Below are 23892 nucleotides of genomic sequence, written 5' to 3'. Positions count from 1 at the left end.
CAGTATGGAGGTTCCTTAAAAAACTAAAAATAGAATTACCATATGACCTAGCAATCCCACTACTGGGCATATACCCAGAGAAAACCATAATTCAAAAAGACACATGCAGCCCAATGTTCACTGCAGCACTATTTACAATAGCCAGGTCATGGAAGCAACCTAAATGCCCATCGACAGATGAATGGATAAAGGAGATGTGGTACATACATACAATGGAATATTACTCAGGCATAAAAAGGAACGAAATTGAGTCATTTGTAGAGACGTGGATGGATCTAGAGACTGTCATACAGAGTGAAACAAGTCAGAAAGAGAAGAATAAATATCGTATATTAACGCATATATGTGGAACATAGAAAAATGGTACAGATGAACTGGTTTGCAGGGCAGAAATTGAGACACAGATGTAGAGAACAAACGTATGGACACCAAGGAGGGAAAGTGGCGGGGGGTGTGGGTTGTGGTGGGATGAATTGGGAGATTGGGATTGACATGTATACACTGATGTGTATAAAATGGATGACTAATAAGAATTAAAAAAAAAAAAAGAAGAAAGGAAGAGACCAAGCAGTGGTCTCTAACTACTAGTGAGTGAAAAAGGAGGCATAATTACATAAATAGGCAGCAAGGCCAGAATGGTAAGTAAAATACCTTGACTGTATAAATCTTTGGCAGTAGCTAATTGCTCACAGTCTATGTAGGATTAGAATAGGTTATCTCATTTCAGGGAGAGAGAAATGTGTTTTCATTTATACAAGGAATTTATTAGGATAGGTAAGAATAATTTTTATATGGGGAAAGTCAAAGTGTCGGACTATAGTAGATGTTCTTTTTGCTGAATTGTTCCTATTTGGGGGGAAGTCCCAAGATCAGGGGAAGCAAGATTCTACCTCTCATTGCAGAAGCCAAAGTGGAGAAGATAATCTGTCTTCCCTATCTCTTGGGAGACAGAGTGTGGGCACATGCCTTAAACATACCCAATCAATTGGTCAGATGCATAGCTTTGACCCTTAGGGAATGAAGCAAAGGTCAGCAAGAGATTATTTTCAGCACTTATGGGGAAATCAAAAATCCATGACACGGCTGCAAGTGTTCAGTGGTTAAGTCCAGTGTTGTAGTGCCAACAGAAATATATAAAAAAGACTGTAAGTTGAAACCTTGGCTATCCTTGCCTCCCTTGGTTCCTGTCTAAACCGGGTTCTCTAGCCCACCTAGCAATTCTTTTAGTTTCTCAATATCCCTCCAGTAAAGACCTCCCCTGATTAAAGATGATTTCTATGACATGTATTCAAGCATACTACTACAGAGGCATAAATGCACTTTAGGATAATTATGCCATCAGGGGCAGAAACAATTTACTGCCTATGTATATACTACTTCCTGTAGCAGACTGGAAGATAAGTAAACTATAATGACAGACGTATGCTCAAAGCCAGAATATTTACTTCTTCTATTAATACGTTAGATTGAATCAAATGAAAACTATAGTTATCAGACCATTTTTATTAACCCCAAAAAATTTTCATGTGGTTTAACCTAACATTTCTAGGTTGTGTTAAAAAGGCAGTCATATCTCTCCCTACTTAGCTGTTCTTAGCTAATTTTAAAAGGTTAGCTTCAAAATCCTTCCTTAATTTGTCTAATATTTTTTAAACGCTTAAGCTTTAAAATTCTACTGATAACAGCACAGATATTTTTACACAGCACTGGTTGAGCCTTATAGAATGGCGACCCCCTTAAAGTCTGTGAATAATAGAGAACTTTGGGAAAAAATAATGTTCAATAAGAAGGAATTCGAATCACAGAAATTTGTAACCAGAAGGACAAAAGAAATTTATAAACAGAGTGTGATTTGACTCACATTTAGTCCTAACTTGCATCTTGTTGGTTTGAAACTCCTCCTGCCGAATGGGATTTCGTATTATTCTTAAAGTCATTAAGAAAAGAATACAAATTTGGGGGTAACTGATTCTAGTTTCCAACACCCAGAAACCTGTTTGGGGGGGTCTTTTTTTCCCTTATATTTACGTATATCATATCTACTACATTTCCTTTTACATTTACAGAATATTAAAGGTAGTTTCTCACCAAACAATACATATTTACTTTTCATATACTTAAAGGTACTAATTTAGGCCTCAGCATTTCTATTCCTACTCAACCATCCTAATTCCTTTAATATTTCCTCAGGAGTCTGTTTTCTAGCCCCTTTCTCATATTCTCTAAACCTCGTGCACATTTGTCAAATCTTCCAAACTGCAGAACATAGTATATCTTAAAAGCAGATGCAATGTGAAAGAAGAAACCAATTTGGGGGGGTGGGTGAAAATGTGCTCCTGGAGAAGAGGATCAAAAAGGAACTGATGATAAGGAACATGGAGTGGGAACTACGAGAAGTAGTCAAATACATACTTACCCAACCATTCTCAATACAAGTGCAAGGCTAGAAGAAATGCACTGTGGAAAATGAGATAAAGCACATTTGCTTTTTGCGTTTCTTCCTTTATTTTTTAACCTATCACCAAAGTTCTCTAAGAGAGTCCAACAACAAATTATTGGATTTTGCTCTAAAGCAATAGTTCTTAGGTTGCCTCAATACTTGCTAAAGTGCTGCTAAGCTGATGAGGGATTTTTACCTGAATGGCACTTCTCCCTGTGGAACATCCACATAGTAACGAATAAAAAATCTCTCAGAATCTTCGCGCTCACCATCAGTGATGACACTGCCATTAAGTTTGGAAACCGATGGCAATCTATAAATAAAAAGCAAAAGAGACATTTTAAGATAATAAAAATATTTAGCCTTAGAAATAAAATTACTGGTTTGAGGCCCAGTCTTATTCTCTTGAAAGGACTCATTTGATGTAGCTCTGCTTGCGTACAACTACCAGCATGAACTAACGTGGTGTAAAATAAAAGGACCAAAAATATCTAAAGTTTCATTTTTGGATGTGACAACTGACCTTTTATAACCATACCTCACCTTTCAAAATAAGATCCTAAGCAGCACGGTCCAACTTAAGTATTGTGCAAGCCACACACATAATTTTAAATTCTCTAGTAGCCGTATTTTAAAAAGTAAAAATAAAACAGGTAAGATTAATTTTAATAGTATATTATATTTAACCCAATATATCCAGGATACAATCATTTCGATCTATAATCAATACTAAAAAAATAACTAAGATACTTAAATGTTCTTAATTTAACACTTAAATGTTCTTTTTTCATATAAAGTGTTTGAAATCCAGTGTGTCTTTTTCACTTACGGCACATTTCAATTCAGACTAGCCATGATTTCAAGTGCTCAAAAGTCACCCATGGCTGATGGTACCATACTGGACAGCACAGGTCTACAAAGCAGTCAGTACAAGTTGGTCATATAGTTCAGGAATTCATTTATTATATTTACAAAAGAACTGTGTGAAGAAAATAAACTACAAGGCCTGCAAGACTTACTCTTCGTAGAAGAAAAAGTATGCTGAAATTTATTTCTTCAGTGGGATATTACTGTGTATGTTAACAACTGGAAAGCGGTAAAGATCTGGTAGGTATTAGTTGGTCAGAAAGATCAAAGTGGTTTATAGAACCACTCTTCTTTAGGGAACCTTAAAGCCTACTGTTCCCCTGTCAAAACTACTATGTATAGTACACAAGAGAACAAATCAAAACTTCGTGGCCCTTTACATCTTAGTCAAGCTTTACTGCTGCTAAAGACACAGACAAAAATAAACCCTCATGGGACATTTCAGTAGCCTGGGGGAGGCAGAGGCTGAGACACGAAAGGCAGGGGAGTCAGAGGAAGAAGGTAACAGCATGGTGGTCACGTTTAAGTCAATCTACATTGAAGAAGAAAACACAGATGCTACTGTCTTAAGTTTTACACTAATGAAACAGCCCAATTTTCAGGTATTTACACTTTAAATGACTTCTATGTTAACACAGAAAATAAGGGTAACTAAAATAGAGTTGATTCCCTATTATACCTACTTTTTTCTTCATGACCCAAAACAGGATTTCAAATATTGTAAATATTGAAAAGTATAAAAATAGAATAGATTTGTGAGGGAATTTTTCAGTGGTCTTGGCAGATCAATTATATTTCACATTTTTCTCATCATATTGCATTCCTTTTCCTCTAGGATTTGGAGCTACAGAAGCAGCTCCTTTAAGCAGTCTATTCTAGAGATGGATAAACATACAGTGTGCTCCCCTCACCCCCAAACAGTACATTATTCCTTTGATGAAACAACAAAGCCCCGAGAAAAGAAAGCAGAATAATCAGTACAACAGACCTGGCTACTACCAATTTCCTTCGCTCCTCGGTGGTATATGGCTGAAGAAGAGGAATTCCTAGCAACCTCACTTCTTCAAGTTTAGGGAATGAGTTTAGTTTGTCAATGTCCTCCCAGGACTGCAAACCTAATTTGAGAAATATATTGTTTAAGTAAATCCAGAAAAGCATACAAATGAGAAGATAAACATAGCAAAAAAATTTATTTCCATTAATAGGTTCTGAAATGTTAAAATGATCATAAACTAGTTAGAGATCCTGAAATTTTTCTTTATCCAAGGAAAGAATGGAATAAAACACCATAAAAACTTCCCTGTAACCTCTCTTATCCCTGTGATCCCAGTGCTCAAGGGATGCCCTTTATTCTCCAACATCCTCTCATCTACTGATTCTCCACCCAAATGGCTGGTAAAGGGGGTCACTGGTGGTTTAATAAGCAGGATGGATGCCATGATTACATAATTGAAAAAGTGATGTGATCAACTCTTTCAACAGACAGAGACTCAGAGAACATAACTGTTGATCAGAGTGGACACTGCCAGAGTAAATTTCTACCTAACGAACACTAAAATGGGCAAGGTCAATAGAACCTGAAACTAAATATCATCTTTCAACTGTCCTCATTTTGGGGACAGGGAAAATAGGTTCAAAATTTAGAACAAACAAACAAAATCAAAAACAAAAAAACTGAACCCTTGGGTAGGAAAACATGAAACAAATTAAGATTGTTCACACCTAAAAGGAAACTCTTCCTATAGCTGTGAACAAATGTATCATCCAAGTCAAGTCAATACTTGGCACTGGTAGGAAAAATATCCCTGTAATAATGAAGCTGGTCAGTTTTACAACACATTAAATCCACTGCAGAAAACAATGTAGTCCCTTCCTATTTCCATCAACCTTCAGCAAGGGTAAAGGCAGAGGAGCAGTTTGTGAGGACCCTGGTGCAAAACTATTCCAGGTCACTGTCCTCTTCCCTTCAGAATGGCATTGCCATTTAGGAGGAAGAATAGAGTTAGCTCAAGGGATGTCAAGTTCTGAAATAAACAGCTTCCTTATGCAAATCACTTGTTTTTAAGACTTAATTCCCGCCCTTATAATCTCCGTGGTGGAATAAACGATTTATGTTTTTTCAGTTATAGGTCAGAATTATTTTTACTTAGGTAGTTGTTTTAAAAATAGGCTGAAAGACAATACCAAGAGAATGAGAAGAAAATCCATACACTGGGAGAATGCATTTGCTAAAGGCATACTGATAAAATATACAAAGAACACTTAAAACTCAACGGCAAGAAAATGAACAATCCGATTAAAAAATGGGTGGAAAACCTGAGCAGACACCTCGCCAAAGAAGATACACAGATGGCAAGTAAAGCATATGAGAAGTTCCACACCCTATGCCATCAGGAAAATGCAAATTAAAACAACGAGATACCACTATACACATATTAGAATGGCCAAAGGCCAAAACACCCACAGTACCAAATGCTGTCAAGGATGTGGAGCAACATAAATGTAGAAAGGAACAATAGAAAAAAATCAGGTGCAGGTAAGAGGGTTGTTGTAGATTAAGAGAGTATGTTTTATCTGTTAAAGATACATACTGAAGATTTTAAGGCTGAAATTACATGACTGCTGAGATTTGCTTTTAAAATATTTCCCCCAAAGGAAAAACAGTATGGGGGATAAATACAGGAAGCAAGATGCTAATAAATGTTGAAACTGAAAAAAAAAAAAAAGGATGTGGAGCAACAGGAAGTCTCATCCATTGCTGTTGCAATGCAAAATGATACAGCCACTTTGGAAAAGAGTTCAGCAGCTTATTTCAAAACTACACGTACTCTTACCGTATGATCTAGCAACTGCACTCTTTGTTATTCACCCAAATGAACTGAAAACTTATGTCCTCACAAAAACCTGCACATGGAGGTTTACAGCAGCTTTATTAATTAAACCAAAACTTGGAAGCAATCATGATGTCCTTCAGTTTGTGAGTGGATAAATAAACTGTGGTACATCCAGACAATGGAATATTATTTAGTGCTAAAAAAGGAACATTCTATTAAGCCATGAAAAGGCATGGAGGAAATTTAAATATGTCATAGTAAGTGAAAGAAGCCAGTATGATTCCAACCATATGACATTCTGGAAGAGGCAAAACTATGGAGATAGCAGAAAGATAAGTCTTTGCCAGGGATTAGGGGGGAGGGAGGGATGAATGGGCACAGAAGATGGTTTGGGCAGTAAACTATATATTATGTACAATACTATAATGTGTGTCATTACAGATCTGTCAAAACCCGCAGAATGTACAACACGAGGAGTGAGCCCTAATGTAAACCATGGCCTTTGGATGATGACGTGTCAATGCAGGTAAACTGAAAGGTGTCACTTAGGTGCTGGGATGTTGATAGCAGGGGAGGTTGTTCCCATGTAGGGCAGGGAGTATACGGGAGCTCTGTGTACTCTCTGCTCAGTTTTGCTGTGAATATAAAGACTCTAAAAAATAAGGCTTATTAATTTTTAAAAATAGGCTAAAATATTCATTCTTGTGATATACAGAATCAGATGGCAACAAACTGGTAGTCAATTATATGTAAACACTAGAAAAGGAATGTGAGAATTTGAAAGCCATAGCAGGTTGGGATTCCTCAACCTAAATCAAGACAAAACAGTCTAGTCTGTAATTCTCTGTGCTCTTTTTACCCGCCTTTTACTATCCAATTCATCAATTTCATTTCACTCCTTTCATAGCATGACCCCTTTAATATACAAAACATTAATAGCTAATATAATGCTATGCCAAACAAATATTTGATAAATACTGATATTTATCAGAGCATTTATGGAAATGAATGCATTAAATTTAGCTAATCATTAGGCATCTGCAGGCTTCCCTGGGGGTGCAGTGGTTAAGAATCCGCCTGCCAGTGCAGGGGACACAGGTTCGAGCCCTGGTCCGGGAAGATCCCACATGTCACGGAGCAACTAAGCCCGTGTGCCACAACTACTGAGCCTGTGCTCTAGAGCCCGCGAGCCACAACTACTGAGCCTGCAAGCCACAGCTACGGAAGTCCATATGCCTAGAGCCCGAGCTCCGCAACAAGAGAAGCCACCACAATGAGAAGCCCGCGCACCGCAGTGAAGAGTAGCCCCCGCTCACCGCAAGCAGAGAAAGCCCGTGCGCAGCAACTAAGACCCAAACGCAGCCAAAAATAAATAAATTAAATAAATAAATTTATTTTTTAAAAAGAGGCATCTGCATGTCACTCTTGAAATTCATCCGGTAAGAAGGCAGAGCTGTGACTGACAGAAATGCACTTTCACTGTATTTCATGCGTAAGTTCAGATTAATCTGCATGTAGAATGAGAACAAGCCTGTTCCTCACCTGCCTTGTGGAGGCTGATGGATCGCAGATTAGGAAACAACCTAGCCAATGAATCATCAGGCTCCTCAATAGCATTCAAATGGTTGTTGGCCAGGACGAGGGTATCCAGTGAAGGAAACATAACTCCTAACTTGCGTATTTCAGTCCAGTGTTGGAGGTTATTGTCTGTTATATGTAGTAGCTTAAGAGAAGGACAGCAAATAGAAGGACAAGACACTGTTTCATAGTCATTAAGGCACAGGAAGAGCTCTTCCAAACTGCAGAGAAAAAAGGAAATATTTCATTGTTTAAAGCAGTTAAGTTTCTACTCTGCACCTATTTTCAGTCATTCAATAAATAAGCGCCTACTATGTATGAGATTCTGCTAGGTGTTGTAGAGAAAATTACAAAGATGTCTTTCTGAAGCTTAAAATACAGCTGGGAAGACAAAACCTAAAATACATAAAGCAGCAGAGAATGATATAACCCAGTACTAAATTAATTTTGTGCTTAAGTAAATAAGTGCTAAATGAAGCAGCACTAACTGTTAAGTACAACAGTACTTCGTATAGGAATAGGATTGAAATTGTGGTTGGAATAGTCAGGAAAGGATGCATGGCCTTGAAGGAGGGGTAGACTTGGGCAAATTGAGAGGGCACAGAAGGAAATTCCAGGAACAACATGAACAAGTATTTAGAAAAAGGAGTAATAACTATCATTTATTGAATTCCTACCCTGTGTCAGGTCCTGTGCAGGTGCTTTATAGACTGTACTTCTATTTCTGCAATTTTATAGACAGTTATGTTCATTTTATAGACAAGAGCTTATCAAAGGTCATAAGGATAGTAAGTGCAACTGGGATTTAAAAGCTCATTCCACGCCACGTTAGATGTTGCATGCAGTGAGAAAACCAATCTCATTAGAGGGAGAGGGAGAAACTAAGATGGAATGAGTAAGCTGAGACCAGATTCTGAAAGGCTTTCATAATTTCCATATTTAGACAGTCGAGGAGACTACAGCTTCATATATTTCTTTAAACTACTTCCTTTTAATATTTATGTGCATATACAAAGATAGATACAAGCAAAACATAACAGAGCATTGCTAAGCTGACAAACAAAAGTACAATTTCCTGCTTAAATTATTGAAAGGAATACTACTAGGTCCATTTTCCCATCATGCAAGCTAGGCACTTAATCATCTGAGTGTTAGTATATTTTAGAGACACTATGATTTTTTTTTCCTCCCAAAGAAAAGTGCTAAGGCAAAATTCTGGAATCAGGTAATCAGAAGATTAAAATGGAAAAAGGTTGGGTTGATCTCGAAACGATAAGTGCTTCTCAGGGATATCTTCTCGCCAAAGGATGACATATCCCATGTCTTGGTGCTACCCAACACTGAACAAGTATTCCAATGAAAATGCTACTAGATTACCCTCACAGCCTCATTTAATTACTTCATTTTTCTAACCTCATTCTCCATTCAATCTGCAGTTCTAGTATTTCTGAGATGGGAGACCAGCAGTAACTCTATGTACTAACACAGACGGCAACATGGCTCCCTCTCCATCATGCTCTCTGGGCTTACTCTGGTAACTCCTGCAGTATCGTGTGGACTGTCTCCCAAGAAGCTTTGCTGTTGTTGAGAACAAGTTTTCGAACCCCGGAGAAGGACCCAGCACACGTTCTTTCTAAAACCGATAAATTCAGAGGGTTGGAACTCAGGTTTAGAAACTCCAACTGGGGAACATTTGACACAATTTTACTGACCTGTGGAGAAAAAAAGGAAAAGCATATCAGGCAGTAATCAGAGCTTTTAAACAACAATCATACTCAAGAAAACCGAAGTGAGTGGGTCTCCAGGCAAAGGGCCATTTGCATTATGGAGTACTATTTAGTGATGGTACCCGCAGAGAGGCATAAATAATTGCGACAAATCATGGCAAATAATTTAATCTCTTTCTATGAAATAGTAGCATAACTGAAAATTAATGGTAGAAAAGAAAAATTTTCCATGTTACCTTTGGCAAAGTTTTTGATTCTACTCTGTATAATATTCTCTTCGATATCACTACATGATATTTTGGAGAAAAGATCATTTAGATGACATTTTAGGCTACAAGTTTTAAAGAGCTGGGATTGGGTCATGTACAGTAATTCTCTTTGAATATTTCCTTCCTTCCATCCTCAGTAGAATATTAAGGCTAACTGAAGGTTTATTAAAGACTACACGGTAACAATTCAGGTATTCAAAATTGATCACATAGTCACAATCTCTTAGAAAACAGTTTTGGCTTGGTTCAAAGATGTACCAAACTTTAAATTATATTTACTCAGAAATAAAAAGCATCCGTAACTACATTACAAAAGAGAAAACATGATCATCAATTTAATGATTTAGCTAGCAACTTGGTAGACAGAAAAAAAAAAAAAGGAAATGAGCTTTACTGTTTACTGACCTTAACTATTTGCTCTGCATTGTACTAGGTTTTAAAAATATAACTTATTTCACTAAATTCTCAAAACAACTTGCAAGATAACCAATATTCTTTTATTTTAATAAATGAGGAAACTGAGGCTCGGAGATGTTAAATAATTTGAGTAAGGTTTCAGAGTCACAAAAGGCAAATCTAGGATTTGAAAATCAGAGCCACTGTTCTTTCCAATACACCACAACAAGTAAATCATAAATATAACCAGAAAACATGAAGAACTAGCTTAAACAAGTACGATATAAACACTAGAAGCCCAGTAAATGTACTAAGCATCAATCAGCCAGGCAACATGGTAACTAAAAGTTATGAGAAAAGGAGTAGAACAGAATAGTTAGGATTGGTTTTAGAATCAGAAAACCTGGACTCAAACCAGGTTCTAACACTTCCTAGCTGTGTGGTTTGACAAGTTACTTAAACTTTCCAAATCTCAGTTTCCTTATTTGTAAACTAGAGAAAACAGTTCCCATCTATTTTACAGTATTGTTGGTAGGATTAGATGAGATACATGTGTAAAGTACTTAACAGTGATTGGTATGTATTTTAGAAACTTGTTTCCTTACCGACTGCCCAAGAGAATGTAAAAGCAGGGATAGTACTTACCTGGTTCACTGCTGCAAAGTGGGCACTTAACGTTTGTTGATTAAATTAATGGCACAAAACCATTTAATAAATGTAACTATGACTAATAGGATATGTACAGTATGAACCAGTATCTCAACCCTGATTATATGTCATATCACATTTATTTAAATATGTCATATTTAAAATCATTAGTAGAATTTAAAAAATATACTGATTCCCAGGAGCCACCATAAACTACTGAATCAGAAGCTTCACAGCTGGGATGAGCTTCATGGTTCGGACCTGGATACCTGTTTCTTTTCAGAGCTCCATAGGTAATGACAAAAATGTATCTAGTGTCGAGGACTATGGGGAGAAAGAAAAGGGAGTCTGCACTTTACATTAGGTCTGTGTACTATGTAATGTACAGTTTAGGAGCTCTAAAATCAGTGAGAAGTAAATTAATTCCAAGGAGGTTCGGAGAAGTATTTCAGAGGGAATGGTCTTCACACACACTAGTTCATCTATTCTAACACATCCTCTGAAGTAGTACCGTTATTTATTTTCATTTTATAAATGAATAACTAAGCTATCTTTCAGAGGAAAATATACTAGGCTTCAATTTAAAATGTAAGAGACTCATACCAGTCAGCATATATTCTCCTGTTTGGTCTCTTCTGTGACCAAATGGTAACAAGCATTTGTGTGATATATGGCTAGGATTTGGAGTTTAGTGTGTGGCCACAACACAGCTAAACAGTCCACACAAGGGCCAATCCTTCACTGCAGTCTACCACCTGGATACCAATATATGAAGGCCTTTCATACATAAGATGATGACTAGCTATGCTTCACCTCTTTTAAGGGCAAAAAAAAGATGAAAAGGAATTGTGCTCCAACTACAGCATGGAGAATAACTGCTAATTGTAGGTACAACCCTAGTTAAGTAAACAACACATAAACCTTTACTAACCACAACCCTTCAGATTTTATTTTTGTAATAAAGAAGAAAACACCCCCCAAAGTGGATACTATCAGAGTCTCTGAAGCAATTTCTGAAAGAATTCCCAAGGCTAGCAGATACATGATGTGATCTTCTACATAGTCTGCATCTGCACTACTGTCCAATGAGAATAAAGATTTAAAATAATGACTCATCAGCCCTAGAATATCCTAAAAAAGATAAAATTGGACTATAGTTTAATAATCCAAGCAGGAAAAATAATATATGTTAGAAGTAAATATTTTCTTTAAAAGGTTAAAATTAAAAAGGATTTTGTGTAACCTTAAATTAATGATAATATTCTGGAAAATACTGTATTCATTACTCAGGTAAATTTATTCATGGTAGAAAATGTCTTAATAGTAAAGGCCATTATTATTCAGTGAGTGTCTAGGGCAGTATACTGACTTCTCTTTTTTAAATTCTAAAAATAAAGACGCTTCTAGCTGGAGTGAGTTCAGGACACTCATGTGCAGAAACATGGAGATGAACTTAGATCACCTTTTAGATCTTCAAAACTCTATGATTTAATAGAGGACCCTCTACTCTCACTTTTGAAAAGGAAGAAACTAAAGTTTTAAGAAAAATGGGGAAAGGGTAGTAAGATAACAATCTGTAATTTATACCCAAGCTATTCTCTATCTCACCCATGGTGAATTCCTCCCTCCTCTCAACTGCTTAGTGTAATGTCTTTTATAAAATGGTTTTGATAAGGAAAGGAGGAAAAAAGAGGTACCTTGGGAAAAGTCAGACAAAAATCTACTTAGCCAAAAAATTCAAATCAAAAGCTAAAAAATGCGTCATTTTTTTTTATACATAGATGCCCAGTTTTAGATGGACGGAGACAAATCTTTGCCTCTCCCCAAAGTATTACACTTCTCACTCATATTTATATTAGTCTCTGAATATAAAGCAGCCAGTAGTTTAAACTATAAAAGAAGATACTCATAACATTAGAGATCATTCAAAAACACTAGAAGAACCAACTAGATTATTCTGTTCCACGTTGGTATATCAAATACTGGCTGAAATAAACTTAGTTAATGGCCAGGGACAAATGATATTCTGGGTCATCAAATACATGGGTTGCAATGGGTTGAAATGTAATGTCTTAAAACTGTGACCTATGAGGTATTTTGCAGCTTGGCAAAGAGTTTAATCAATCCTACAAATCAATATTCTCTCGTTGTCAGGACTTCTCCCATCTCTGTGTGTTCTGATATATATTCTAGAAGACTGGGACCAACTACAGTTAAGGCTAAGGACAAAACATAAAGGAATGATGAAAACAAAAATAAATGGAAACCTGAAAGGTAGCAGCAACAAACATTCATTTGAAAACTGCCTGAAAGCAGACTCTAGGGTACTTACAGGAATACACAAACCTAGTACCTACAGAGCACAAATAAACATGTGACCCTCTGGCTGTATCTGTCAGTGTGAGCTGGAAAACATTCAGTGGAGACCTTTGTCTAAGCAGAGAAAAGATGGAATTACCTAGGGTAAACTCTTGTGTTCTGATCCACGTTGACACACACTGGTCTTCTGAGGTAGCAACTATACCACTATTAAACTGTTTCTACCAGTTAGCAAAAGCTTAGGTATGTGGTCAAAGTATAGGTCAAAACACAAAGCACAACACCTTTATGAAATTTTTACTCCCAGAGAAATAAATTTAGGGGAATCAGCCTGTGAACATAGGAGCTGAAATGATTCAGGGTAAGAGCTGGTCTGACTTGTCACCCATGCAGGTCAGAAATCTCACCAGAGGCTCAGGAGGACTCCTGAGGGAACTGTAGAGGAGGAGGATGAGCAAGGTCGTTCTCTTTGCATCTGTGCATGTGGACAGAGCATGCATGTCAATTCAGCATCTCAAAGGACGCAGAAGGCACAGATTGTAATTTGTTGAACAGTGGACTGTAACAGTTGTTTGGATAAGTAACTCAATGAATAATTACATGGACAAATAGAGATTGTTTCTTGGAACAGCCAAGTAAATCTGTATATATTAACACATGACTTAGAAATCAAGTGACGTGCATCTCAAAGAATTTTGGTAAACATCTTAATAAAAATAGGAAATATAACTGGTAGCACAGATACCAGATTAAACAAGATTATGAAATAGATGAATATAAGAAAAGCTAAAGAAAAATGGGTTATAGATAGATTTTTCTTAAACAAGAAAGCTGTCTTAGAACCTGTATCATATTTAATATCAAAGTGTCTTGATGATTAATTTTATTAACAGTCCTGTCTTATGGATGATAAAGGATTAAGTGAATGTCTTAAGATCACAGGAAAAGTTAGAACAAGTGGGCCTGATCAAACCTTAAGATACAATCATTTATTCATTAAGGCATTCAGCAAACATTTGAATGCCTAGAATGCCAGTGCTGATGATAAAAAACAAAACCCTGGATAAGCTCATGGTCTAGTAGGAAAACTGTCAAGTAAGCAAGTGATTGTGCTACACTGTAATGAATCCCTTTATAGCAACATGATACAGGTGTTAGGATAATCTAATTCTGTCTGAGTGAGAGTCAGGGAAAGTTTGAGAGGAACAGCAACTTGGGCCAAGTCTTGAAAGATACATAGGAAGCAACTGGGTAGACAGAGGAGAAAGAGAACAGTAGATTTAGAATGAATAAAAGCAAGGAAGCTTTTCATGTCCAGATTTATCATGAGCTGCAAGAAAAGCACATGGCTAAAGATGGAGATAAAACTCTAGAAATAGCAAAGGGCCGTATGATAGAGGGTCACACTTAGAGAGTTCAGACCATAGTTTGTAGGTGGTGAAAAGCAGCTAAGGGACTTGAAGTAGGAGAGTTTCATAACCACACTTCATGTATTAAAAGGAGTCTGACAGCACTGTAGAAGGTTAGCTTAGAGGAAGCAGAGTAAAACCAGAGTCAGGAAAACCCATTAGGACACTTTTCCAATACTCCAAACAGGAAATAAGAACCTAAATTAAGGCAGGAAATTAAGTAGGAAGAACTATTTTTCTCTTATTCTTAAGGGTAGCTTCTATCGGGTCATGTTATAATCAGGTAGGTAATGTTATATATAATAATAAGAGAGAATGTCATAATACTTTTATTTGTGCAACTTGGTTTACAGTTACTCTGAGGTCAAAGGCATCAGTTATGTCAAGTTACCAGTGGACTTAAAATAAGGAAAAGTTCTAAAAGATTTGGAATAAATTTCAGTAACAAGAATAAATATTTTTATAACCTTAGTTTTGAGCTCCAGTAATTTTTATGTCAATTTATAGTAATAAATGTTGAAGTAGTAGCAGAGAATGGGCACAGGATGTGTAAACTAGTGAAACAGTAGAGAATTTAATGCACTGTTAGCAATCTAAACCTCTGTGGTCTTATTAACCTCTTGATGCCTGGAATAAAGTTCCTCAGTGCTTTTCACATTAATGAAAAACAAATCAGCAAGAGCAAAGTTCATTGAAAAATCACCATAGAAACAGTTGAAGGAGTCAGTTATTCCTCTTGAGACATACAGAGAAGAATCTCAAGTGAGAACCAGAATTCAGCAGCATACGTAACAACATAAACAATAATACAGTGAGTTATTGCTGCATTTCACCAAAATGCAGCAGTATAAAAACTTTACCTCGTGCCAGTCTTCGAGTTTGTTGTCAGAAAGATCTAGTTCTGACACATGAGCACAGAAGGCAGCAATTTCTTTTTCATCTCCTGCACAGGTTATTCCACAGCTGTTCAACACCAGTACACTTGGGAGGTTGAGGCGATCTGAATCATGGGAGAAACAAAATACTTTCTACGTCAGCCTAATTCTTGTCTACATACATTCAGCCACCAGGAATCAAAATCAAATTGTGTGAAATTACACAAGGACCTTGAAAATACAAGATATGTTGGGATCCAAGGGTACTGAATTCTAAGGGGAGACAGCCAAATATGGCCCAGGAGGTCAGAAGTACTAGACCAGTACCCCCAGAAAGTCCCGGAGGCTTCACCTCCTGGCAGCATTGTTTATCTCAACTACCAAAAACAGAACCATCATCCATGTTGTCACCTTATCATGTGACACTAGATCCATGTGATTCATGTCAGGGCTACTACCGTGTTCTTATTGGCCTCAATTCTTTCTTTTTTTAATTTAGTTCAAAAGTATCATTCTGGATAGCTCTTTTCTCTCTGTCTGATTTGTATTTTCACCTTTTGTTGCCTTTGGAAATTATCTCAAACCATTAGAGAGTCTATCTGCTAAACCACTTCTGTTCTTCAAGTTCATATCACTCAAGGAATCTTCCTCGCTTACGTGGATCCATTTAAAAATCTATATCTTTCTCCCATACTTGTCCATCAATCATTCCCCTTTCATATCCATGTAGAATTTGTCCCTTAGGAAAACTAGACTTTTAAAAATATATAATTATAATGAGAGAAAATGTTTTAGAGTCTTAAACCATTCAATGAATTCAGTCAAACTATTGCTTGTTCAAAAATATGTCAATAAAATCACTCTTCCTATCTCTAATAAAAAGGATGAATATGAGAATTCAACCACTCTTTTCCCATTTGGTATAAAGCCAAGGCTCACAAAAGTATATTTCATTAATGGAAGCCTCAAATAATATGAACTTTCAACTTAGTACTTTTCACAGAATCAGTTTTCTCAGAATGGGAGTGGATCCTGAAAAAAACAACCAAGTAAGAAGTCCACTCTTTCTGCTGTTTCAGTTTATATGGATTGATAAGATAGTTGCATTGAGAAATAATGAACATTCAGTAATCTTTGGACACAGGAACTAAAACACTGTTCAATATTCATCTCCCATCACTACAAAGAACTACTTCCAATTAACAGTTAATTACAACATTAAGCTAAAATGCAAACCAAAAACACACCTTGCACGTTTCTAGTTGTAGATCTTTGCTCACATAATAATCCCCCTCCTAGAATGTCTATCTCCTCTCTAACCAAATTCTACATTCTTGAAGGGTTAGTTCAAATCTCACAGCTTTGAACCCTTTCTTGATCATATAAATTAACTCTCTAAATTTCTTTCCCCATCACTGTGCCGTTCATTTGACTCAATATAAACTACCTTGTGTTATTATATATTTTTGTAAATGTGAATATGTTGTAATCCAATAAGCTGTAAGGTCACTGAGGGTACAGGCCAGGCTTGTACTATCTGCACCCTCCAAGTTCCTTGAAATATTATCAGTCAAATATTGCTCTCACCCTATGAGTGCAACTAAAATGCCTTTTGGCCAATCTGTAGGAAAATAAATCCTTTCAGGTTTTCAAAACAACTGAAATCATAGCAAGGGAGAAAGACTATTCAACTCATAATTCAAAATAAAGGGAATCATTTACAAATAAGGCAATATTCTGGTTTAATGTCCTAAGTAAGCTCCAGTGAAAAAAATGTTTTAGGCCCCATCTTTCTTACCTTTCATAGGAGAGCCCTGAGGTGTGGCTGGGACATGGACTCCCATCCCAGGACCACGGCGGTAAGGAAAGTTTTCAGGACTATATTTTTCACATAATACTTGCATAAAACTCCTCCCACTAGGTTGATCCATCTTCCTTTCCTAAAATTCTACAAGAAACCAAGAAATCATCAAAATTTGTTTATTTACTCATACAAGAAATATTTATTGAGAATCAATTATTTATAAGGTACTAAGCTAGGCACTGCATACACATAAGACAGGCAGGGAGAAGAGTTAGATGCTGCAAAAATACAGGGGAAAGATGATGAGGGTCCAAAGTGGTTCAGTGGTAGTACAAATAGATTTAAGATCAACTTAGAAAGCAAGCTTTTCAGGAGTTATAGGGGCTGAGGGGAAGGTGGAGTCAAGGCTGACCCCCAGGTTTCTAGTACAGGTGACTAGGTGACTAGTGACACAGCTAAGAAAAAAGAAAATACGGAGAGATCTAGTTTTAAGGAGGAAACTGATGAATTCTCTTTTATACATGTTCAATCTGAGGCCTCTCTTTCAGGGGAACAGTCTGAAGTTGGGTGAGAAATGTGAGCTAGAGGAGAAGATTTGGACCTCATCAGGAAATATCATGAATAAGAATAGTAGGGCACTAGAACTCTCTGGGACACTGATATTTAAGATACAGGCAGAGGAAGCAAAGCCATGACGGAAAAGTAAAAGGGATGATCAGAGAGTGAAGTGTATAGCCAACATTTTGAGAAGTTTTGGTGAGAAGGGGAGGAAAAAGGTGGGCTGATAAGGTAGGCAGGAACAGGAGAGCGTACAGATTGGGGGAAATTGCCAAGATTTTTCCTCTTAAAATAGGAGAGAACTGAATACGGTTATAGATTATAGAGAAGCAGCAAGTACAGCTGGAGAGTCTGAGAATGACTACTGGTACCTGGTCCTAGGAAAAACCAGCAGGAATGAGCATTAAAAAAACTTCTAAAAGGCTGTTTGGTACTACCCATATAGTACTCCAAACTGTTTACCATTGGTGGTGATATATTTACTTCACTATGCTGCACTGGTTTACTTTTGCTTATACAGTTTAATTATACTGAATGTTAGGTATTTTTCTCATGCGATTGTCCTAATTCCACCATTACATTATGAAGGGGGGCAGTGCTATGCGATTCTACTTTTTCAGTATTGATTCACAGCATCTGGCAGAGTACACTACACACGGTAAGGGCTCAATAAATGTTGCTGAGAACTAAAATCACGAGCCTCCAGTATGCTGATCAGAAAGAGAAGATTCAGGATCAGGAGTGGGTTTAAGTCCCACCCGGTTCTACCACTTAATAGTTCTGTGCCATCAGGCAAGACAGCGTATTTCTCTGGGACTCAAACGTCTTATTCTGTAAAATAAGATATTAATATCTATACTGCTTGGAGTTCAGCATTACTGTAGAGCTCTAAAATGTACAAGTGCACTATTGAGATTATAGGGCTCTTGTAAAGCTCTAAAACACACAAATGTTATTAACTGTAAAAGGAAGTTGTAGTATGGTAGAAGGCACATAAACAGAAAACTTAGGCTCTGTCATTTACTAGCTGGGTAAAACATAAGCTAGTTATCTAACCTCTCTCTACTTTAATTTTCCCACTGTGGATGAGCTAAAATTTTCCTCTTGGGTTTGTAACAAGAATTTGAAAAGGGCATAAATATAAAAGTGGTCTTTAAACTTGGCCCATTTTCTAGATTACTACCAGGACGACGAGTATTGTACTTCGTGAAATCAATTCACAAATACCTAGAACACAGAGCAGACACTCACTGAGCACTTGTCCAGAAGTTTTACCTGTACTTAATTTATCAAAGTTTAGACTATGTAATACATTTCATAACAAGTATATCACAAGTTACCTTGAAAATATAGGGCTGCCCTCGGTCAGGGTCATCATTTGGGAGCTTAAGAACAGAGCCTGTTTTAGGACAAGAGAGTTTGTTCTTTCTATCCACAGTGCTAAGTATATGCTGCTGTCCTCTATCCCAGCACTGGGTCAAAAGTGAACTGTGTGGGTTCATCTAGGACTCCAGGAACTTTCAGGTGGAAAGGTTCTTTTTCAATGTAAACTCATCACCAACAGCAGATAACACAGAGCAGGTGCTATGCCACTAGTAACAGGCATCATAGTTCTTATCAAAGACCTGTCTCAAGCAGAATGCCAACAGAATTTTCAGAAATGGTTAACAAAAAGTCAAACAAGTTACACTGCTATCTTCCATACAACTGGCAGTTCAAAAGAATAAAAAGTGTGTGGGAGGGTGCTGAACTGTCAGCGTCAAAATAATAGTCACCGAGTTTAAATAGCATCTTTTAACTGGAAGCTTCAGAATCACTTAAACTCCAACCTCTTCAATCCAAGGGCAATAATCTTATACACAATTTAAATATAGACAAGCTGAGTGTGGAATTAAAGAAACCTCAGCTAAAACTGGAGTCTGGACAGACCTATAGGCAGATCCCTCACCCTTGCCACGCAACATTAATTACTCCAAACGGGAAGAGATGCAGGCCTACATCTCTGACAGGAAAGTGTTGCCTGCTTTACTATCCAGCGGGAAGAAGAAAACTCTTTGCCCAGCCAATCAGAGGCCACAGCAGCCCAACCAACCTCCATACTTTGGACTCCCAGCTTCCTCCAATGGACTCTTTGGTTATAACACACTCCCCCTCCCCTCATTTCCCCTATAAAAGCAAGTTCCCCTTCCTTGTTCTCTGGATTTGCCTGTGGTCTGCCCCAGTTGGCATATCTCAAATTGCAAATCCTCTGGCTATTCCCAAATAAACTGGCTTTTGCAGGTTAAATAACTGGCGATTACATTATTAAAATTGATATGAGGGATGGTGAGGTTAGAAACATATGCAAGTTAAAATAAGTGTTAGTAAGCAAGCAATGATGGGAACTTAGAAGTTACTCCTTATGGCCCCATGCTTTCACAATTCTTCCAAATAGTCTGCTTTTTTTTTTTTCCCTAAAGACTTAAAAGCAATGCCAGTCACCTTCATTGGTCATTTTCCAGGATACTCTATTGGAACAGCATTCCAGGCATGCAGATAGTGTACACAATAATACATGGGTTTTGAATTAGAACATTAAGATTGCAAAATGGATCAGTGACATAAATCTACTCAAAATCTGTTGGGGCAGTTGGAGGAGGAACAGTAGGTGGGAAAGGAAAACTGAAAACCAAATAGATTGAAAAATGAGGACATACAGGACGGAAGAAGATCTTTAACTGGAGACTTTTAAAAGGTTTTTTTTGGAGGTGGAGGGGTAATCTATGACTTTCTGGAAAGAACCAGTGTCAAATAACATCTGACTGCCTTCTACAGTTGGCAGAGGTCTAATACATTTGTAAAAGTGTGCTGAATTGGTGCTTAAAGCCAGGGAGCCAGGAATCTGGGGTGATGTTGCTTGGTTCCATTTCCAAGTCATGGAGTGTGCCTGTGAAAATCTCAACTCCTTTGTGCCTCAAATCCTGACTATAATATGCTTTCATAAAGCACTTGGTAAAAGTGCAAGTTGGAGGATAAGGTGCTCAGCCCAGTCACCTAAGGAACCTCAATAGCTATCAATTTGTACTTTCTGTTCCCAAGGTCAGGTCAAAATTAGTATGAAACTCAACACAATTGGAAACAGAAAATAGGCCATGTCTGACCACGAAGAGTAGAAGAGATGCAAGATATAGCCTTACACTGGTATGCAAGATCAATATTTACTTCACCAAAAAATTTTGTGGTAAAGTACCACACTTCACAAAGTGTGAATACTACCACCCTCACTCACAACTTACAAAAAATATAAGTACTATCCCAGAGTCCCAAAACATGCATTTTAAATCTTATAAAAAAATAGGTTTATCTGCCTATATATGCATAGACTACCTCCAGAAGGATAAAATAGAAATTAGTAAAATTAATACCTGTGGTTGACTCCAAAGAGAGGAAATGAGGAATAAGGTGAAAAGGAGATTTCCTTCTCACTGTTCAACCATTTGAACTGCCTGAACTCACCAGGTGCATACATCACCCTTTTTTTCCATACATTATCTTTTCAAAATACAAAACATTTTTAAGTGATTTATCTGGGAATGACCTAATAATTTGTCAAAGTGTTTTTTAAGTCCTCATTATTACCAGCTGTCTTGTGAAAAAAATGCCAAACTTGACCATGTGAAATGTATAATATTAACTTTTAAAGGAATTGGGAATTGAGGAAGAAAAGAGAAATAAAATGGGTGGCCAAACGGAAATACTTTTGGAAAAGAGCATTGGTAAAGAAAAAGAAAGCAGAACAAAACACATCTGAGCCTCAGAACTAAACTACAATCAGAATGAGAGGTAGGGTTGAGAAGAAGTGGGGGGAAATGATTCATGGTACTCTCATAGTCATTACCGTGGCTTTAACAAGGGCAAAGCAAAAGCTCCACTATGAAGTGTACAGAGGGGTGGGAAGAACACCCTCAGATCTGCCATGTTGCTTCCTTCGCTAGCCAAGTTAAATGTGTTAATAAAAGTTACCCAAATAGTTCATCCAAATTACCCAAATGGTATCCAAACTACTGTGACTCTGGAACCACAAGGGCCCCAGCAGGCAGAGGTTACAAAGCCATAGCCTAAAGATGCTGGGGAGCTTCAGGCCTCCCAGTTGCCTCCTGCTGTGGAGACTAACAAAAGAGTGGGGCTTCCTACAGCAAGATTCAAGTTACTGGAATAATAAACAGTTGGGAACTGACTTAGAGTTCTAAAAAATAAATTGCAACGATTCGAAATATGCATTAATGTAGGATGAGGCTAAACACCCAGGAAGAGTTTTCATAGCATAAAAATAATAGAGAGGAGGAAAACACTCCTAAGTAGCTTAAAATTATTTTCAGTCATTTGACATGGACCCATTTATATACAACTAACCAATCTCATCTATTCATCAGAGAAGGGCAGAAAAAACCACACTCTAAAAGCTACCTCCCAATATTTTGCTACCAAATATGTGAAAATAAAACTTAGGTTAAACATTTTGGCCAAAGGCTGGACAATTTCACCTTAGGGTTCCTTTGGTCAGATGACATTTCATTCCAGGCATTTTTCTCTTCTCAGGTGCCTATTTCCTTTACAACACAATCTGAGAATAAGAATTTCTTTACCACTTGTTTAATAAAAATGCAGACAACAAATATATCTAGTTTTCTCTCTTTTTTGCACCTTATCAAGTGGTTCCAATTAGGCTTATTTGCCCATTTATTCATAAAATGTGTGCCCTCACAAAGCTTACAGTCTCGTGTGATTCCATTCAACAAACAGGAACCAGACACTCAATCTGTGCCAAGCTAAATACTAAAGAAAGTAAGAATGAATAAAATCCAAATGCTGCCCTCAGGGCATCCAAAACCTAGAGGGAAACACAGGGAGATAATGCATACCTGAAATAAGCCACCCAGAAATAGTGAATTCAAACACAAGAAGCGATTAACTTTTGGGAAGTATGATCAAGGAAGTAGGAGGTGAATCCTGAGCCATTTTGAAAGATAACAAAGGTTAGGTTAACAGGGTGGAGAAGAGCATTCCAGGCACAGGAAACAACAGAAGATAAACCAGCACAAGAGACATTAAGCGGTATTGCTACAACATAAAATATCTGTGGGGAGCGGGGGAGACAGGAGATTCGACTGAAAGGTGGACAGTGGTCAGCTCATGCCGGATCTTGCTCAGGTTTGACTTTATCCTATAGAGATAAAAGTAAGAAAAGTTTTGATAGACTGCTGTGAATATTGTGCACGGATGGGGGTGACCGATCTTTATGTAGAATATCAAGGGGTCAAAAATGATGAGAATTTTAAAATCCCTAACGGACTGGGCACGTAGGAGTTTGTTTACCTTAGTGGAAGCACTTTCAGTACAGACAAGGGAGTAGAAACCATAGTTTAGGGGGTTAAGGAAGTAAATAAATGAAGACAGTAAGTATAGACCATGCCTTTGAGAAGCTTAGATGAAAACTGAAGAGATGGGACAGTTGATGAATTAAAACCAAGTGTTCAGAGAGAGAGAGAGAGCTGTTAGTTATATCTTGTTATTTTTTTAAAAGAACAAAAGAGGAATTTATAGGCTGAGTTTGCCGGGTAGGGGCATGGAGCAGGTCAAAAAACGAACAAAACAAAGCTAAGAAAAACAAATATCATATATTAATGCATATATGTGGAATCTAGAAAAATGGCACAGATGAACCGGTTTGCAAGGCAGAAATTGGAGACACAGATGTAGAGAACAAATGTTTGGATACCAGGGCAGGGAAAGTGGGGGGAGAGGGGAGTGGTGGTGGGATGAATTGGGAGATTGGGATTGACATATATACACTAAATGTATAAAATAGATAACTAATAAGAACCTGCTGTATAAAAAAATAAAATAAAATAAAATCCAAAAATAAATAAATTTTAAAAGAACAAAAAAAAACCAAAGCTAAGGAGGAAAGTCTGGATAGCGTCAAAGAATCTCTTAGTATTACTAGCTTTCTCAATTTTTGGAAGTTTTTTTTTCTTTAAGCCCATTTAACTTTTACTTTATGGACTCCTAACCTCATCCCTGCAAAGCTTCCTTTTGTGAAAGACCTCGACTATATCTAAACCCTGCCAGATTCTTGGACATTTTAGGTAGCTGGGACTTTAGTTTGTTGTTTTGTTTCCTAAATCT

General features: G+C 37.3%; 1 protein-coding gene across 4 annotated transcripts in view; it reads right to left on the bottom strand.

Moving 5' to 3' along the window:
* The window catches only part of TBCEL (tubulin folding cofactor E like), a 72840-nt gene that overhangs the window by 34193 nt on the left and 14755 nt on the right, over positions 1-23892 (bottom strand). For 3 of the 4 annotated variants that reach the window (XM_082628505.1, XM_082628504.1, XM_082628507.1), the window contains 6 exons: positions 17161-17310; positions 15348-15487; positions 9250-9431; positions 7684-7940; positions 4296-4422; positions 2637-2753 (listed from right to left, as the gene is read on the bottom strand). In XM_082628505.1, the coding sequence (XP_082484631.1) occupies positions 2637-2753; positions 4296-4422; positions 7684-7940; positions 9250-9431; positions 15348-15487; positions 17161-17293 (956 nt within the window). In that variant the 5' untranslated portion in view covers positions 17294-17310. Of the gene's footprint in view, positions 1-2636; positions 2754-4295; positions 4423-7683; positions 7941-9249; positions 9432-15347; positions 15488-17160; positions 17311-19064; positions 19350-23892 lie in introns of all 4 variants that reach the window. The other variant, XM_082628506.1, reaches the window with a different exon arrangement.

The sequence above is a fragment of the Mesoplodon mirus genome, assembly GCF_964341445.2.
Source record: "Mesoplodon mirus genome assembly, chromosome: 7".
Taxonomy (NCBI): domain Eukaryota; kingdom Metazoa; phylum Chordata; class Mammalia; order Artiodactyla; family Ziphiidae; genus Mesoplodon; species Mesoplodon mirus.
Note: the sequence above shows the minus strand (reverse complement) of the source record. Positions and strands in the feature narration are given on the sequence as shown.